Source organism: Vigna unguiculata, chromosome 10 (genome assembly GCF_004118075.2).
Source record: "Vigna unguiculata cultivar IT97K-499-35 chromosome 10, ASM411807v1, whole genome shotgun sequence".
Taxonomy (NCBI): domain Eukaryota; kingdom Viridiplantae; phylum Streptophyta; class Magnoliopsida; order Fabales; family Fabaceae; genus Vigna; species Vigna unguiculata.
Genome location: NC_040288.1, coordinates 19,639,008 through 19,650,624, shown reverse-complemented (window position 1 = coordinate 19,650,624; position 11,617 = coordinate 19,639,008). Strand labels below are relative to the sequence as shown.

Sequence of the window (11,617 nt, the reverse complement as noted above, 5' to 3'; positions counted from 1 at the left end):
CTGAACCCATGCTGAATTTTTATGTTCAATAACCTCTAATCACTTTTAATTTGTTGAATTTGGGTTGCTAAGGTGCACCAAAGTCACAAAATACAAGTTAGTGTTTTAGTTCCCTATGTTTATGCTTTGAATCTGATATTGGGTCCATCTAGGATCCATGTTTCTATCAGTGGGTAATTACTATTGGGATTCCTATAACTAGGTAATTCCAATTACTAATTTTGGTCTGCATAGTCATGGGACTTGCATTCCAATTAGAATAGTGATGTTTAGTTTCTATTTGGATATCTTACATAATAAATGGGATATATCCCCACATTGCTCCACTTAATTCAAATTCTCCCTTTAACAATCTAATTTATGGCCTTTATTGTTTTATAGAACATGGGCGAACCTCCTTTCAATCGTGCTTGGATGTATGATCGTTGTTATAGTGGTAGAAGGGGGTTGAAGGAGTCTTTTGTCTTAGGCGTTGAAGAGTTTGTCCGAGTAGCAAGACAATCTAGATATTTTGAACTTGAAAGTGGGATTAGATGCCCTTGCATTAAGTGTGACTGTACAAGGATTTTTGCAGATGAGGTTGTCAAAGTTCACCTTTATAAAAAAGGGTTCATACCAAATTATTGGATTTGGACATTACATGGTGAAGATATGCCAGCTATTGATTTACATGAAGGTGATAATTATGTATTTAGAGATGGTGTACGTATTGTAGAAATGGAGCAATTGTGTGACATGGAAGAGATGGTCAATAACGCTTTGTGTCAATTTCAATCAACCCAACAACCCAACGACACTAACTTAGAAGAGTGTCCTAATGAATCCACACAAAGGTTTTATAATTTGTTGGCGGAGGCAAATCAACCTTTATTTGAAGGGGCTAGAGACTCAAAATTTTCAGTATGTGTTAGACTTCTATCTTATAAGTCTAATTGGAATATTCCCAACCAATGCTTAGAGGCTTTCACCAAACTTTTGTTAGATCTCACACCACCAAATATGAGCTTGTCGAAGAGTTATTATGACGTTAAGAGGTTAGTGTCAAAGTTGGGATTGGAGGCTAAGAAGATTGATTGTTGTGTGTGTAGTTGTATGCTCTTTTATGACAATGATAGTGGAAAAAAAGATGCAGCATTACTTGAATGTAAATTTTGTCACAAACCAAGATATCACCCACTTCACCAGGGATCAAGGCGTAACAAACCAATTGTAGTTAAGTCAATGTTTTATTTGCCTATAATTCTAAGATTACAAAGAATGTTTGCTTCTATGCAAACCGCGCCACATATGACTTGGCATCATGATAACCAAAGTCAAGGAATGCTACGTCACCCATCTGATGGTGAAGCCTGGAAGCACTTTGATCATAAACATCCTACCTTTGCGTCTGATGCGCGCAATGTGCGACTAGGTCTATGTTCAGATGGATTTAACCCTTACATTTAGGCTTCATCTTCACCATATTCCTTTTGGCCCGTGATTGTTACTCCATACAATCTTCCTCCTGAAATGTGCATGTCAAAGCCTTATATGTTTTTGAGTTGTCTTATACCAGGGCCATCCAATCCAAAGGCCTCTATTGATGTTTACTTGGAGCCTTTAATTGATGATTTGAAGAAGTTATGGGTTGGTATCTTGACCTATGATGTTTCAAGGAAACAAAATTTTATGATGAGGGCATGTTTGATGTGGACTATTAATGACTTCCCTGCTTATGGGATGTTATCTGGTTGGGGCACACATGGTAGATTGGCTTGTCCGCATTGCATGGAGCACAATAAGTCATTCACGTTAAATTATGGTCGCAAAATTTGTTGGTTTGACTCACATCGTAGGTCCTTACCTAATGACCATCCCTTTAGGAGAAATATTAAAGCCTTTCGAAAAGGGCAAGTTGAAATAGATGGGCCACCTCCTAGGTTGACACCATTACAAGTTTGGAGAAGAGTGAAACATTTTCCAAAAGTCACTGAAAACGGTGTAACACGGATAGATGGATATGGATAGTGGCATAATTGGACAAAAAGAAGCATTTTTTGGGATCTTCCATATTGGAAAGATAATTTGTTAAGACATAATCTTGATGTAATGCACATAGAAAAAAATTTCTTTGAGAACATATTCAATACTGTTATGAATGTGACAGGAAAGACAATGAGAAAGCAAGAAGGGATTTAGGATTGTATTGCAAGCGAAAAGACTTGGAGTTGAAGGTTCAATATAATGGGAAAATATTAAAGCCTAAAGCGAATTACACTTTAACTCCAGATGAAGCTAAATCAGTTTGTTGGTGGATAAAGGAACTTAAAATGCCAGATGGTTATAGTTCCAACTTGGCTAGATGTGCTGATGTTGAAAAGGGAAGAATCCATGGAATGAAAAGTCATGATTGCCATGTATTCATGGAGTCATTACTTCCTATTGCATTTAGTGCTTTGCCCATTCATGTTTTAAATCCTCTTACTGAAATTAGCCACTTTTTCAAAGATTTGTGCTCTGTAACATTAAAAGAGGAATCCCTAAGAAGAATGGAGGAAAATATTCTAATTATTCTCTGCAAATTAGAGAGAATATTCCCTCCTGGATTATTTGATTCCATGGAACATCTCCCTATTCATCTCCCCCATGAAGCATTATTGGGTGGACCAGTGCAATACAGATGGATGTATCCATTTGAAAGGTACTAAAGGGCCTCCCTATTCATATTTATAATTAATTTTGTCACCAATTTTTTTGATCATGATGTATTCTTTTATTTGTATAGATTCATGGGTGATTCAAAACGATCAATAAAAAATAAAGCAAGAGTTGAAGGTTTTATTTGTGCATCTTATTTACACCGTGAGACAACATACTTTTGTTCTCATTACTTCAACAACTTCATGTTGTCACCACGCAATTGGAGGAATGAAGTTGAATGTCAAAGAGATGTGTCAACGTTGTCTATTTTTCAGCAACAAGGTCGACATGCAGGGAGAGAATCGATTCATTGGCTAACTGATGTCGAGTTCAAATCTGCTCATGTTCATGTGTTAATCAATTGCACTGAAGTCAAACCATATCTAGAGTAAGTTATATCCTCCTTTGTTAACAAATTTGTGGTCAATTATATGTAAGCCTATAATTAATTTACCATTGCAATCTATTTTCACCAGCTCATTCCTTACGGGCTTGCAAATACCTGAGAGCAGTGCTTCTGCTCGTATTCATTCAGAGTTTCCTGAATGGTTCCAATATGAAGTATGTATTGTACCATTAATTATGTAACAAATGGATTTTAATGTATCATAATTTTATTTCTATCTTTCTATACCTGTAGGTTTATAACGAGCCATTAAGTGTTAGAAACCAAGACCTAAGGTTTATCAAATTGGCCAATGAAATGTGTCAAAGAATGGCACACTTACTTCGTGAATGGGTACAAGTTCCATACTAACACATGGAGCAAAGGGAAAAAGACTATAAATAGTGGTGTTCATGTGAAGGGCCTTACCGAAGGAGGTGAAGATGATTTTTATGGGATCATTCATAGAATATATGAACTAGAGTACAATACTTCTAATAAACCGAAGAAAGTTGTACTTTTTTTTTGTGAATGGTTTGATCCCTCAAGAAAAGGTACAAGAGTGGATCCTAAATATAACATTGTGGACATTCACATGACTTCAAGGTACCAACCATTTGATCCATTTATTTTAGCATACAATGTTAGACAAGTATATTATGTACAATATCCACCATCTTGAAAAGACAATCGTCGTTGGTGTGTTGCAATTAAAACAAAGCCGAGAGGTCGCATTGAATCAAATGAGGTGGAATACGATGTCCCTTACCAAGTTGATGAAATGTCCCATGTGAACGAAGTAATTGAAGAAGAACGTCTATCGGGATTTCATCACATAGAAGGTCATGATGAAGAGTTGGAACATGAGGAGGAGGAAGAAGAAGAAGAAGAAGAAGAAGAAGAAGAAGAAGAAGAAGAAGAAGAAGAAGAAGAAGAAGAAGAAGAAGAAGAAGAAGAAGAAGAAGAAGAAGAGGAAGATCTAGATGATGAAGAAGATGAAACTGAAGAAGAAGAAGTGGAGGAAGAGGAAGACGACGATGAGGGTGAAAGTGATGATATTGACTAACTTTGTCTTTTTTGTTTTAGTACTTGACTTTTTAATGTTTGTTTTTTTTCATTTCATTAGAAATTTTGGTTGTTGTATTTCAAGTTGTGTAATATGTCTAATGAATAGTTATTAAGTTGGTATTTTGTTTGTTATTATACACCATCTTAATTTGTTTGACACTTAGATCCTATACGCCATACACCATGTCATCGGGAGATCCACCTCGACCACCCTCAGTTGACAAGGGGAAAGGTATTGCAAAAACAAGAAAGAGACGTAATAATTATGTGCTTCGGATTCCAGTCAGACCCATCACCCCTACCCCGGGCTTACATATGCCATCTTTATCTTCCCCACCTCCACCCACAGGGTTACATAACCCAACATCTATCCCGGCGATTCATATGTCGTCCTCCTCTTCTCAACCTCCACCCATTGGGTTGCATACCCCTGTTGTTGCTCCCAGGCCCCCTTCTGTACCACCCTCCCATATACCATCCTCATCTTCCTCAGCTCCACACACTGGGTTACATACCCCTTCTACAGACATTGGAGCATCCCCATCACCTCATACTGTACCATCCCCAGCCTCCATTGGTGGCCCATCTTCTGGCGTTGGTCAACAGTCTACACCATCCCCAGTTGCAGGTGATATAGTTGCCCCACAGCCTATGGTTGATGCTGATTTAGATGCATAACCTTACCCTCCTCTGCAGGACCGCCCGATGATTGAACCTATCGGTCGAGGGTAATATTTAAATACAATTATTCTCATTGTTTATATTATGTAATTCTTTCATTTTCTGACAATTTTCCATGAATTGTAGGTTTGTTCCATCTAGAGTTGCTTCACAGGCTATCACAAAGACAATCAAGCAACAATTCTTAATCCTTGGCCATCATGGGGATCAATACCTGAAAAAGACAAGGAAATTTTCTGGCAACGTTTCAAGGTAACGTGTTCTAACTTATTATATAGGTAAATTAAGTTGTTAACTATTATTCCATGTTTAATATACTTATAATGTTTTATATGATTAAATTGTGTTATAGAGGAGAGTTCAGTGGGCACCAGAGCATGAAATTTCCATTAAGAGAAATTTCAACAGCAGAGCTTCCCATCGTCTATCTGAGCTGTTTAGAGATGCTAGAACGGCTAGAGAAAGGCCAGAATGGATTCCTAATGATGTGTGGACAAGGCTGCTAGAACATTGGAATTCTCCAAGTTATCGGAGCAAATGTATTGCAGTAAAAAAGAATAGGGCTTCTGAAACAGGTGGGACCCTACACACAGGTGGATCCATTACCACTTACGAGTATGCCCTTCGTATGGTAAACACATTAACTGTTTGTATTTTTCACATTTGAACTACATTTTTAAAGTTTGAAATCAAATCAAATCTAACTCTATAACATTTTGTTGTAGGCACGTGAGTTGGGACGCCATGTGTTTCTTGATGAAGTCTTTCAACAGACACATATCCGGAAGGGCACTGGCGAGTATGTGGATGAGAGGTCTAGGAAGACAAATGTAAGTCTCTTTTACTGTTCAATATTATTTACTCTTAAATGTATCCCACCATAGAATAATAATTGTTCATTGTTTACTTACAAGAAGAATTTCAGACTAGGCTTTCTCAAGTTAGATCTGAGGTTTCCTCATGTCCTGATGGAACACAAGAGCAGTCCTCTGTTGATCCTACACAGGACGAGAATATCAGGACTAGGTGTTGTATTGAGACAGTATGAGGGAAAAAGAAAGGAAGACTTGATGGGGCTGGTCAACTTGTTTCAAAATATACAGGTCCAAATGAAAGCTTGAACCAAGTACCAGCTTCTTCCTCTTCTAATACTGAGGACCTCACTAATATTAGGCAGCAACTGTCACGCAGCCTAGAGGAAAATGAGCAATTGAGGTCTGAGTTTCGATCCTTTCAGTCACTAGTCCTGCAATATCTTCCTCTTGATGCTCAGGCTCGTCTTCAGCAGCCACAGCCACAACCAAGGCCACACTCTACTCAACCAAACTCTGAAATCCCTCCACCCCATTCTCAGCAACAAAATAATGAAGAGGACGATAACCTAAATGAAGAGTCTTCTCCTGATTATGAAGATTATTAGCTTTTCATGTTCTTAAGAAAAACTTTGTTCAAAATTTACTTAATAAACTTATGTACTATTAGTCCTTCTTGGTACTGGTCGTGCTTATGTAATATTTGACAAATTTTCCTGTGATACATATTATTTTCTCTGTTTTATGAACAATTTAGTGTGTCATTTGATATATATTGTCATGGAGTTTGATAATGATACAATATTTGATGTAGTGGAATGCTGGACTGCTGGATTTGTCTGTATTGGAATTTTTATATGCAGGTATTGTGGAATGTCTAAAAAACAAACCAACACAGACCAAATTTTTTATCTTACCGACAGAATTACCGACGGACATATCCGTCGGAAATAACCGACGGAAAGGACGATGGATATGTCCGTCGGTAATTACCGGCGGATTTCAATTATCCATCGGTAAATGATTACCGACGAGCAGCTTACCGACAGATATTTTGCCATCGAAAGTCCGTCGGTAAAACATCATTACTGACAGATTATGGCTATTACCGACAGATTTTGACCGTCGGTAATTAACATTTTTCTGGTAGTGAGATCAATTATTTAGCAAAAGTTTGTGTAATATTGAGAGCTTACTAAACTGGTGACCTATTCAAGGTTAAGTAAAAGTTAATGAAGTATGGGAAACTGAAAATGATGGTTACTAAAATAGAAACTTTCTCGCTCCTATTGTATAGTGATAGAAGCTTAAAAGTTGGAGAGCTATGTTCCCTCCTAGATAGAGAAATCTTCAATAAACTGAGGTATTCAATAGGCCAAGGAATCAGGCGAAAATTCAAGTCAGAAAACATGTCTCCACAGAGCCGAAGTCATTGCAGAAATCCAGAAACATATCTCCAAAGACCCGAGGTCATTACAGAAATCCAAAAACACGTCTCCACAAAGCCGAGGTCATTACAGAAATCTAGAAGGATGTCTCCTCAAAGCTGAGGTCATTGCAAGAATCCAGAAGGATGTCTCCACATAGCCGAGGTCATTACAGGAATCCAGAAGGATGTCTCCACAGAGTTGAGGTCATTGCAGGAATCCAGAAAGATATCTCCATAGAGCCGAGGTCATTGCAGGAATCCAAAAAGATGTCTCCATATAGTCGAGGTCATTGCAAAAATCCAGAAAGATGCCTTCCTAGGACCGATGCCACTGAGGGTAGCTGGTTGATGGTTCAAGATTTCCGAGGATGTCATCCTAGGACCGATCTCTGTGTAAGAAGCTAGGATTGAGAAGATGGTGCATGTGAAGATATAATATTAGATTATATAAAGTGATTATTTTGGTTAAGGAAATATTTAAAATAAGGTACATTAGTTGTTATTTAGGGGAGTATTTTAGATTATCTCTAAGGCTATTATTATGCATTAACTGATTATGTATATCTACAATATTTGTAACCGATTTACCTTCTAAAAATAAGAATGTTACTCCCATGGTCAAGGGAAAAATTTATTTTGACCTAAGTGAGTCATTAATTAAGGTCAAAATATTTCTTTCTTTTTATTTCGGTTAAAGGTTATTTTACACCTTTTTCTGGATCGAAACAATTTATTTATTATTATTTTTTCTATTTTTTAATTTTTGAAAATACATTTTATTTGTTTGAACGAAATCGGGTGTTGACACAAACAAACACTCCAAATCATATCAACTATCACATTTTTCTTGGTAACAACATGCACAACAAAATTCAATAGTATTTCACACAACAAAACATGTCAAAAAAAATTTAACCCTTTTCTTTGTCCCTTGACCATCCACACATTAGAAATTGAACCATTGACCACCAACCCATGACAAGGCTTTAACCAAATATGCTACACTCTACTTCTACAACATCATTTATTTATAAATTTTCAATAATACTACTCACACTCACACCCAATAACCACTCTTGAATTGTAATTATTTTTCCTAGGTCTTACATTCTCCCCAACCTGAAAATTTTTTGTCCTCGAAAATTGTACTTACGAGGAAACATATATGGGTATGACTTTCTCATGTTGTCTTCCAATTCCCAAGTTTCTTCTTGTATTCCTTTGTCTCCATTTTTGAATATTGCTAGTTGGAACTCCATGTAACTTGACAATCTCCCTGATATACAACTCTTTCAATTTATCCATTAATAACTTCTGATTGATTGGCAAGAAGTAAGTGCACTTCGTCAACCTGTCCACAATTACCCAGATAGAATCATGACCTTTAGTTTGTAATGAGTTCATATTTATGGCCTCATTTAATGTTTAATTATGTGTATTTAATTGAGTTTTAATGTTTAAAGCATTGATTTAATCAAGATTTGTGATAATTGGGCTTATTGAGTTGGTGAGATAAAAATGGCTTAAAAAGTGATTTTAGTTGCATAAAATATTCTTGAATATTCTAAACATTTGTTGATATAGCTGAAAGTAAATTTGGTTCATTAAAAGTGTGAAATTATGTTGTTTAATGTTACACAATAAGGCAAAAATCAATAAATTCTAAAAAGAAATAGATCATGAGCTAAATGCACCACTTATTTGTACTTATACACTCCACTTTTTTTAGACGGTCCACCCAAAAATCTACTCCTTGTCATATATTTATAATAATATTGCAAAAATAATAGCTTTGCAGTTGTTGTAATGTGAGCAAGCCTCCCTCCTTTTTAGGATGGTGCATCCTATTGCAGCGAGATCTCCTCCACATGTTGATCTCACCTCCACATTTTATGGGATATTATTTTCAACACTAGGCTTCAGTTATAGAGCATCGATTTTTAAATCCCTTTATCACAAAACCATTTTCTGATCTTTCCTTTTCTTATTTTTCTTCTTTTCTCTCTTCTCTTATATCTTGGGTTACTTACTCTTTAAAGAGTTTATCTTGCTAGTTTTTTTTATCCTCGGGATATATCTGAGATGTTCCTGTTGTACCCTAGGAGGTTTGCGCATATATTGCGGATAAATCCTTAAGGGCAGTGTTTTTACACGCCTCAGGAATTTCTTTTATTTATGTTTTTATCTATTTTATGCATATTTACTAACAATGTTGAGGATTTATCTATTTATTTATTTTTTTGATACTTTGATTCTGGATTATTTTCAGAAGAGAGATGGATTATTTTTTTGACGAGATAAAATTATGAAACACGTGATTGGCTAAATGGGAAGAAGAGATGCGCACGAAAATGATGGTGTAGAAAACGATGGTGACCATTGGCGGCGACGACATTGGCTAGGTTAGGTGGTTGCAACTTTCGAAGGTGCTATCGCAATTCGCAATCGTGCAACAGTGGAAACCCTTTCGTTGACAAGAAGAAGGCACTAGAGGGGATGGAGCCGCTGTCAATGTCTGCAATGGCTCCGGCGTCGCTGGCATCGATGGTCGCGCAAACGACGACGGTGGTTTATGAAGGCATATTCCCACGAGAGAAAAGGGAAGCGATGATGCGAAACCCACGGTCTGGCGGTGGCTGAACGAGGTTGCAGCGTCGTAAACGAGCAGCACCGCAGCCCCGACGCATTTGAGTGTTTTAACCTTGTCGGCTACTATCCAATGGTTGCAGGTGTCACCAGGAACGACGGTGGCTTGACGGGGTTGTGCAGCGAAAAGGTGCACCCATGGTGGTCGTTGGAGTAGGAGGAAGAAGTTGTCCCGTTTCACGATTCGAGGAAGAAGAAGAGAAGAACACATTCACCTTTTCCAATGTTGGTTTAGGCCGGCATGAGTCACGCGACAGCATCCCAGTCTGCAGCGGCGTCGACGAGCTTCCGATGGCGCCTCCAGCCTTCGATCACGGGCGACACCGCGACAGCGAGGATGTGGTTGTTTTCTTTGTTGGCAGAGAGGTTGCCCTTACAGTTGAGACTGAGTTCGACGGTCAAGCGGCTCTAGCGCGCAAGCGAATTGCTGTTGGTGAACTTCTCCATGTGGAAAACGCAAATGAGCCCATCTTCGTACAATTCATTGTCTTTAAGGGAGTGGTGCTTCCCATCATAGCATTCCTGACGAAGCTGAAGCTCCTTACCACGCACGTGGAGAAGGTTGTGATGGCAGCAACGGCGTTCAACAACACAGACGCATGGATCTTTTAGCGTTGGTTGTGGTTTTGGCAGGCAACGTCAACGAGTCGTGGTACTCGCGTTGTAGGTGTTGCCACTACAATATACATCCTTGCGTGAGTGTTAATAAAAGATGTGAGTGGAGCATATGCTTCCACGTGACATATGGCCAATGTTAATGAGAGCTTGGTTTAGAAAAAGATGTTAGCAAAAGACTGTGAGGGTGCAGGTAATGCTAGTAAATTTCTGAAAAAAAAATCATTTGACTAAAATTAATTTGCTTATGGGTGAAGCCAATATATTTAGAAGTTAGAATCGAATCATAAGGATGGGAGATAATATATTATTATCCAAATGCAATACATGAGAAATTTTTTAGGAAGTTTAGAAATTATAAATGAGTGAATATTCCTTATGATACTAATTAAAGAAAATAGAGGAGAATTATTTTCTCAACCTCAGTATGCCCAGATAATTGGGAGCTTACTACATGTGATGGTCTTTTTTAGATCAGATGTTGTTTATGTAGTCAGTAGACTGAGAAGATACACTTAATATTCTAATTAGGAATATTGAGACTTATGAGATGCTTACGAGATTTAATGAAATATGTCATTGAATATAGTGGATTTTCCCATTGTACTAGAAGGGTATAGTGATGTTAACTGAATCTTTGATTTAGGTGAGACAAATCTATCATTGGTAATAGTTTCACACTTGGGTTGGTGTGAGTTCATGGAGATCAGCTAGATAAACAATTATTTTTAGATCAACAAGAAATATGAGTATGTTGTTCTTGAAAGGGCTAATAGTGAAGCTGAGTAGTTGACGAACTTCTTAGCTAACATTCCACTAGGAATCAAAATACATTGTGATTGTCAATTGGCAGTAGCTACTGAATAGTGAAACAATTTCCATTGAGTATCTAAACTTAGAATGGAATCTAGCAGATCCTTTGATAAAATCCTAGGATGAAATATGATTATAGAAACATCGAGGGGAATGAGACTTAAGCCATTTGAAATAAACAAGTGATGGTAACCCAACCTTTGTTATTGGAGATCCCATGAATAAGGTTCATATGGGTAAGAACAAGTCACTTGTTAGTTCTGATAGCACTAAATTAATTGATTGATTTTAATCAATTATGTCCATTCCTATGGTGTGTGTGAAAGTTCTAGAGATTGCATTATTGAGAGGTTAAGCTTTGTAATTAAAATTCTCTAAGGTGTAAGAATTTTAACTTAAACAAAGTTATAATGATTTTCATATCCCTTATGGGTGGTGTATGATTTGCAGCATACACTTGATGAAATCACTTATATGAGTGTCGAGTGG

The 11,617-nt window shown here is 37.4% G+C and overlaps 1 protein-coding gene across 1 annotated transcript; it reads left to right on the top strand.

Annotated features, from left to right (window-relative positions):
* The first annotated feature begins 4,315 nt into the window (after nucleotides 1-4,315).
* LOC114165358 lies at nucleotides 4,316-6,233 on the top strand. The gene is made up of 6 exons (XM_028050001.1): nucleotides 4,316-4,760; nucleotides 4,968-5,065; nucleotides 5,166-5,444; nucleotides 5,539-5,643; nucleotides 5,739-5,844; nucleotides 5,917-6,233. The coding sequence occupies exons 1-6, from the start codon at nucleotides 4,316-4,318 to the stop codon at nucleotides 6,231-6,233; spliced, it is 1,350 nt and encodes a 449-aa protein (XP_027905802.1).
* Nucleotides 6,234-11,617: the final 5,384 nt, after the last annotated feature.

Coding starts and splice junctions, on each gene's coding strand:
- LOC114165358 (XM_028050001.1), top strand. CDS start 4,316: ATGTCATCGGGAGATCCACCTCGACCACCCTCAGTTGACAAGGGGAAA. Junction 5,066..5,165: donor TTTTCTGGCAACGTTTCAAG/GTAACGTGTTCT, acceptor ATTGTGTTATAG/AGGAGAGTTCAGTGGGCACC. Junction 5,445..5,538: donor ACGAGTATGCCCTTCGTATG/GTAAACACATTA, acceptor ATTTTGTTGTAG/GCACGTGAGTTGGGACGCCA.